We start from the raw sequence: 8,418 nt of genomic DNA, 5'->3' as shown, positions 1-8,418 counted from the left end.
TGAGCGACTTGCAAACTTGGGCGATGGCGTTACCGCACTATTGGGCCCCTTATTTGGGCCTTCACCTTGATTCGTTCAATTGGATTTCGTTCTTTGGGCTATCTGATTTGGGGATCCTCCAATTGGGCTTTACTATCTGGGCTGTTCGATTTGGGCTGAATTTTTTTGTGTCAACAGTAAGCTATATATTTTAAGTTAAATTTCAGTTTTCTATATCATTGTAGTATGATATTGGCCCTGCTTGAGCCATATTCTTTCAAAAAAAATACATTTTTAAATAATAATTTGATATCATTTCAACAACACATTCTCCAATAAAATAATATTACACGCAAATTCAAACTTTTTTTTATTTTTTAACCATACATTTTCTATCAATACACTATTCAAAAATATATTTTTATAAAAAAATATGGCTCAAACAAGGGCATTGTTTTTATTATTTGGGATGATAGCATGTTGAAAAAGTATATTTTTAAATGAACAAGTGCAAGAATAGTTTCAACTTATTGCTTTAGGGTATGATTATCACTTTGCCCCAAAATTATAGTTTGTTAAAGAGGCGCAATTCACCCTACGTAACTCACAAGCAAACCCAAAAATCCACTTCAAGTCCTCTCCCCCTTTGAGTTCACCTCTGTTTTAGGCATTCTCCATTGCTCCTACAGTACTTGTAGATAGTGACATGTAGTCTCCAACCTTAAATTTAGATATTTAAATTCTTATTTGAGTTGCACCTATGGTCTCAATCTCTATAAATGATTTCCATCAAAATTATGTTAAATGGTACATGATGCATATAGCACATTTGAACTACACTCGCCGACTGGAAGATGATGTTACTTATATGCTATCTCCAAAGAACAAATGAATACAAGTAAATTTGGCATGTACTTAACTCTTTGGAAGACAGTCAGTTCACATTTCAGTAAAACAAATGAACAAATATACCAAAGTCACACTTCAGTAAAATGCGAGAATGCTCGAATGGGAGGCAGTTGGTTCACATTCCATCATTGGGCTCAAGTATTGGATTTCATCATTGGGCCCAAAAATGTTAAACATAATGTTTAATAATCTCCACCTTGCTTGACATATTTGGATTTCATTGTGAATTAGAGGTTAACTCCTCCTTTGATATCATTCACTCTATTAATAAGATTATCGCTATGCTGAGCGAAATCAATGTAGTCCAAAGCAAGGTTTCGATTTGATGGCATGACATCTGTGCAACTATCCATGTTTGTTATAATAAGTCTCTTTTCAAAACTTAACATGACATTAAAGATGATCAAGAGATCCAAATAAGAAAGGAAGGAAGATCTAAAGTGATTGACAAAGGTAATGTGGTAATCATTTTCACTTAAAGAAAAAATATTACTTTGACCAACGTTCTTCATGTACCAGAAATTAGTAGAAACTTAGCAAATGAAGTTCTATTAAGAAACCCAGGAATTAAGTCTATTTTTAGTCTAAAAAACTTGTGCTATTTTACTGATTGAATGGTCATACTTTGTACTCTTTAGAATGATTCTAATAAAATCAAATCTTTTGTTTATATTATTGATTCATTTAATTTATAGCATGGTAAATTAGCGCACATAAGAGTTAGCACTATGAAAAGAATGGTTAAATGTGGATTAATACAATGCGAAGTTGATAACTTAGAAAGATGTAAAACATGTATTAAATTAAAGATGATTAAAAAGTTGTTTCATAGTGTAATAAAATCAACAAATTTGCTTGAACTTGTTCACTCCGATATATTTGAATTAAATGGCATGCTAACAAGATATGGTAATAGATTTTTTTATTACTGTCATTTATGATTACTCTAGGTATACTTATTTGTTAAAAATAAAAATGAAGTCTTTAGTGGCTTCAAAACACGTAAAGTTGAAGTTGAAAATCAATTAGAAAGAAAACTAGACTCTAAGAAGTGATAGAGGTGGAGAATACATCTCTAATGAATTCAATATAGTTTGTGAACAAAATGAAATAATACATCAATGTTCTATACCACGAACATGAAAATAAAATGGTCTAGCAGAAAAAAGAATATGACATTCTTAGAAATGACAAATGTTATGTTATTAAATTTTGAATTACCATTTAATCTACAGTGTGAGCTTTACTTAGTGCTTGTCATATAGTAAATAGGATTCATTTGAAAAAGAATAAGATCTCTTCATATAGAACTCGGAAAGGAAGGAAGCCAACAATTAATTATTTCAAAGTGTGGGGGTATTTTGATTATTGTAAGAACATGGATTCTAAGAGAAATAAATTAGGTCCTAGAGGTATCAAATGTATCTTTGTGGAACATTTGTGGAATATGCTCTAAATAACAAGGCCTATAGGTTGTTAAATTTAGAGTCAAATGTTATAATATAATCAAGGGATGTGGAGTTTTTTGAGAATGTATTGATAGCAAGAAATTCTCAAAATAAAAATAATAAAGATATTCTGAATTCTAGATAATCACAAGAAGAGAATCTACAAGAGACTTTGAAAGTAAACATCGAAGAAGTAAAAGAATTAGAAAAGAAAAAGATCGAAGTTTGGATGAAATAGATTCCCAACTTATTTTTTCTACTTAATAGAGGGAGATAGGAATGATGTTGTAAAAATAATTCATTTTATTCTTCAAGTCGAAAGTAATCATGAAACTTATAAGGAAGCAGTGTCTTCTAGAGATTGTATATTCTGGAAAGAGACAATAAATGATGAAATGGATACTATTATATCAAATAACACCTGAAAAATAGTTGATTTACCAAAGGGTTCTAAATCCATTGGTTGTAAATGGGTGTTTAGAAAGAAATATAATTTCAATGGAATATTCAATACCTATAAAGCTAGATTAGTAACTAAAGAGTATAGACAAAATGAATGAATAGATTACTTTGATATATATGCACCCGTGGCTAGGATAACCTCAATAAAGATCTTGTTTGCATTAGCATCAATTTATAATTTACATGTTTATCAAATGGATGTCAGGACTGCATTCTTAAATGGAGATCTCGAAGAGAAAGTCTATATGATAGAATCAGAAGGGTTTATTCTACCGAAAAATGAACATAAGGTATATATATTAATAAAGTCCTTATATGAATTAAAACAAGCCCCTAAAAGTGGTATGAGAAATTTGACTCTAAAATAATGTTGAATGATTTTAATCATAAATCGATAGACAAATGTCTATATACTAAAGTATGCAATAGTATAATTACATTAGTATGTCTATATGTTTGATCATTAGCAACAACGTAGATGAGATTAAAGAAACAAAAATGTTTCTGTCCTCCACATTCAAAATGAAATATCTTGGATAAGTGGATACTATCATTGATATCAAAGTTTAAAATGATAGTGGGGGTATTACATTGAGCCAATTACATTGTATTGAAAATGTGATAAATAAATTTAAACACTTGAACATTAAAGAGACTAATATCCCTTTGGATCCAAGTATTAAGTTGATAAAAAATAATGGAAGAGTAATAGCTTAAATAGACTATTCAAGTGCAATTGGAAGTCTTATGTACGTGGTACAATGTACAAGACCCGATGTTACACTCGCTATGAGTAAACTAAGTAGGTTTACTAACAATCCAAGTTTTGAACATTGGAAAGCCATCGGTAGAGTTTATGGTTACTCAAAGAAAATAAAAAACCTTTGACTATGATATACAAAGTTCCCTATCGTTTTAGAACGATATACTGACGCTAGTTGGATATTAAGTGCAAGAGAAAATAAGTCTATTTCAAGTTGGGCATTTATTCTTGAAGGAGTTGCATTTTCTTAAAAGTCTAATAAACAAACATGCATTACTCACTCAACAATGGAGTGGGAGTTTGTAGCATTGGCTGAAATTGGAAAAGAAGTTGAGTGGCTAAGAGATCTATTATATGAAATACATTTAGATATAAAGGATATTTCTTCGATACCTATCTTGTGTGATAGTCGAGCTACTTTAGCTTGGGCATATAGTAAAGCATATAATGAAAATGTCTAGACATACGAGTCTAAAACATGAGTATCTAAGAAAATTAATCAAGCATGGAAAAATTACTCTTACAGATGTTGAGTCTAATGAGAACTTAGCTGATCCAACATCTTACAAAAGAGTTAGAAAGATCAATATTAAGTAAGATGAGGTTGAAACTCCTTATGGCAACCCTACCAAAAGTATACTAAGCAAGTATATTTTAGTTCAAAGGATAATAATAAATTATTCGATAAGTGGATAGATGTTAACACTATTAAATCATTAAACCCTATCGTTGATAAATAGTGTTAGTTGTTAAGGTTGAAGAGATGAGTTATAAAACTATTAGTGAAGATCAATACAGGGTACAAATATCTCTAAAAATAACAAAGATATTGGAAAAACTTCACTTATGTGAACTTCAAGTTGGTGCCGTTTGATTAGAGAGTTAGAGTTTCTCTCTTTAAAAGTTCAATGAAAAAGAATAAGTGCAAGACCATATTAGCACTAAGCTAGTTAGAGGAATTTGTGAAAATATAAAACTTGTGTGTGTGATTTCATGGTATCGTCACAAGGAATAACCGGTTCAAAAGTTTATAGCTACCTTGAATTTTGATAATGTTTTGTGAGGTTTATGCTATGGTCAGATTCAAATCGAAAGATATCTAATTCTTATGCATGAGTATTGATATTTGAGTATGTGATTAACATTGATTTTGAATAAGTGAGGGATTGTTGTAATCTTGTTGTTCAAAATCAATTTGGATGAATTAAGAAAATCGTAATAAAGGAAAAATCAGGCCATGTATATGGCTTATACGACCGCATAGGCCTTTGGGGCCTGTGATCACATGTGGCCCTTCAAAGCCAAATGTGGGGCCAACTTTATAGCATGCAACTGCATGGCTATAGCTTATGCGACCGCATGATTTTAAAAGCTAGTCACTTATTGGAATTTTTTTCTGGTGGTTTTTTGATGAATCAATACACCATTTCTTGATGAGATGGGACCATTTGTGTAGGGATGATTGAAAACTATATATATATATATATATCACTTGCTCATTTGAAGAATTGCTTTGCTTTTGATGTTCTTCATTGAGGTTTGATAAATCCTACAAACTATTTGCTATTTCAATCATTTAAAAGCATCGTGAAAGGAGGCAAATATCGTTCAGGGACAACGATCTTTTCGTGTTCAAGTCTTCTTCGAACATTACATCTCCTTCGATCTTTTTTATCCTCTCCTTCATTTCTCTCCATTGATGTATAATTTCCATCAGTACTATTATAAGGGTAATAATTAAAGAAGATAGATGAGTGCTTTGTTATTGTTGCCTCGTACAAGTGCCATCAAAAGTTGTATTTAGCCAAACTAACTTACAATTCAGCCTCATTGAAATTGAACTAGATGTTTTTTCTCTACATGATGATATCTTCTTATCCACATTGATACCTTATTACTATATTAACACTGGTGAGTTCTAATGAATATGGATTCATCAACCATCCATTCGATATGTTGGGCTGGATGAGAAGGACGAGGTCTAAAATATTACCTTTTTTATTCTTTTTGTTTTTATATATATTTGTTTTGGCGTATTTAAGTCCTTGTTTAGGTTTCATTTCAATTTTAATATATTTTTATATTTTTTCTTTTCAATCACACATTTTCCAAAAATTTACTAGTTCAAATATAATTTTCTCAAAGACTCATTAAAATGGAGACCTAAAGTTTGAGAATAAGGGTCTGTTCGATAGTAATTATAAGAATTGATTTTTTGATCGTTGGAAAGAAAAATAGATCAAGAAGTCAAAAATAACGACTGAAATAGTAAAATAACTGTAAAAAAATTAATTTTTTGAAGTGAAAAATTGCTAGCCAACGAGGGCTAAATATCTTTTTGCACTCTAGCTCACAAGGTGGGCTGATGGGATAGATATCGGCTTTTTCACCCTATTTGATGCTAATTTTTTACCAAAAAAGGGGGCGAGTGGCTCGATTTGGTCCACTAATAGATGAGTCATAGGACAAGCATGGCTTGAAAATTTACAAAAGAGCTTATTCATGTTCGACTCATCCAAAGAGAGTTGAGTTAGGCTCACTTGCCGGGTCAATTGCCGTCACTCTTATAGCATGGAACATTGGGCCGTAATACGAAGAGAAAACGGTTAAGGTTAAAAGTACAATTAAGTAAAGGTTGGGGACCTCACATGCAATATAGCCAAATAAAAACATACACAGGTCAAAGATTCCTCAAGACGGTATTCGTAGGCCTTTATCTGTCAGCACAGGGGAAAAAAGAAGTAAGAAACACGAAGAGAAAGACCAAGGGTTTTGAAAATGCCGTGCCTGAATCTGTCGACTAACGTAAGCCTGGAAGGCGTTGACACCTCCGCCATACTGTCCGAAGCCTCCTCTACTGTTGCCAATCTCATCGCGGGAAACCCGAGACTGTATGTATTTTTTTCATTTCATTCTCTCAATAGTTTCTGTGATCAATGCTATTTTAATTGATGCTCTGAATTAATTGCATTTTATTGATTTATTTTACCTTATGATGTTCAGTTGTAAGTTGGTTTACGTTTTCCTTCACCATTGTATCGTGTTCTTGGGGGGGGTTTTGTTTGCTTTTCATTTAAATGCTAAAGTGAAGTTTATGCTGAAAAGAAAAATCTCAGTTGGGAGATTCAATCCAAAAAGAGTTTGGAGTTTTTAACTTGTGATTGATTGTGTGGTGGTTTTGTGCGACCTCCTTTTTTTTTGTGCGAAGATTTGACTTGGTAGGTCTGATTTGCCACACGTCTCAATTTTCAGGGAAAAGTAGAAACTATGTGAAAATTGTGTTATAATTTGCTTGAAGCATTGGAAAACATATATTTTGTACACTTGTGATTGGTTCAAAATGAGTTACTGATGCAAGTTGATTGCTCGAACTTTAGAATTCTTCATGATTAGTTGAAAATGTTTAAACCAACTCGCATTCTGGAGGTTCAAAGGCTGCACTTTTCAATTAGGTTACCGTGTGCTGTGAAGGCTTTTTCAAATTTCATTAACATGATGCTATGAACTCAATGTTTTTAGCTGAACTAAGGAATTATTTATATGCATCTTGATTTTATTCAATTGCCTTGATGTGATATGTTTGAAACAAAATTTTGACGCAATTTGTTGGTTGTTTACACGGACGATATAATTTGTGACTTGTTTTTGAATGCCATTTATTTTCAATTTTTACTTCAGCTATAAGATCTCTGATCTGCTTTAAAATAAATGCCTATTTGTCAATTTTCCAATAAGTGGATTGATTCTTAAAATAAACTCATTAAGTTATACGTTTCTTTGTACATAATCCTTTCAAGGGCACTAAACTCTTGTTGGATCTGTCATTGATGCAGTATGTGATGGTTGTGTTGAAAGGATCTGTACCCATGGCATTTGGAGGGACAGAACAGCCGACTGCTCATGGAGAGCTGGCGTCTATTGGCGGGCTTAATCCCGATGTCAACAAGAAGCTGAGTGCTGGCATTGCTAACATACTCGAGACAAAATTATCTGTTCCCAAGTCACGATTCTTCCTTCTATTTCATGACACTAAGGTAAGAAATTTAGGCTTTTATGCTTGATTAAAAGATTGTCTCTTCCAAAAACTAGTGTCTTCTTATTGCATTCTTCCTTCTTGTCTAGGCCCATCGAATATGCACAATGTCTTCATGCTTTACACCAGTACTAAATCATGTAAATGAACTTTCACTATTTGGATCCATGTAAAAGTACAGTTTATTGCATGATATGATGTGCGTGCTCTATTTTACTGTTATTTTTAAAAAAGTTTGTTTCTTGTATACCTTGCCTCTACTATTTCTAGTACTTAATGACCTTGGCTGTTTTTTTACAGGGTTCCAACTTTGGGTGGAATGGATCGACCTTCTAAGTTTCCAACTTTTGGCATTCTCAACTCTCCTACTATATTATGTGTCTGGAAATTGGATATATTCATCCTTTATAATGGATTTTGAGCAACCTCGATCTTTCCAGGTTTTCTATCTTGTGTAAGAATAAATGTTGTTTATGACTGATTGTTGTCACTCTCCACTATTGGAAAAAATGGGTTGAGTGGCTAACTTTGGCACAAAATTTGAGTGGGACCTGTTGATTATTTTGGAGGTTCAAGATTGATTTGTGTTCTCCTTCGTGAGAACCTTGAAATCATGTATTTACTTGCCAAAAATTATGTTTAGGTGAATCGGAAATTGGAGCTCAAAATATGCCAATTAAAAAGGAGTTTATGTTGTTGGAAGGAAACCATTTAAGGTTGTCCCACATAGGAAAATTATAAAAATAAATACCTAGGACTTCACTTTGGAATGGAGTGATCATGTGTAGTATAGAGACTTTCTCAACGTGCGTGCACAGGGGGCC

General features: G+C 32.5%; 1 protein-coding gene and 1 pseudogene across 1 annotated transcript in view; one reads left to right on the top strand and one right to left on the bottom strand.

Annotated features, from left to right (window-relative positions):
- LOC111406546 (protein BREAST CANCER SUSCEPTIBILITY 2 homolog B-like) overlaps positions 1–2,796 on the bottom strand; it is a 35,310-nt gene extending 32,514 nt beyond the window's left edge. The window contains exon 1 of the mRNA XM_023035955.1: positions 2,778–2,796. Within this exon, the coding sequence (XP_022891723.1) occupies positions 2,778–2,796 (19 nt within the window). The remainder of the gene's footprint in view (positions 1–2,777) is intronic.
- A 3,454-nt stretch (positions 2,797–6,250) lies between these two features.
- LOC111398946 lies at positions 6,251–8,169 on the top strand (annotated as a pseudogene).
- The last annotated feature ends 249 nt before the right edge of the window (positions 8,170–8,418 follow it).

The sequence above is a fragment of the Olea europaea genome, chromosome 1 (assembly GCF_002742605.1).
Source record: "Olea europaea var. sylvestris chromosome 1, O_europaea_v1, whole genome shotgun sequence".
Classification (NCBI taxonomy): domain Eukaryota; kingdom Viridiplantae; phylum Streptophyta; class Magnoliopsida; order Lamiales; family Oleaceae; genus Olea; species Olea europaea.
Note: the sequence above shows the minus strand (reverse complement) of the source record. Positions and strands in the feature narration are given on the sequence as shown.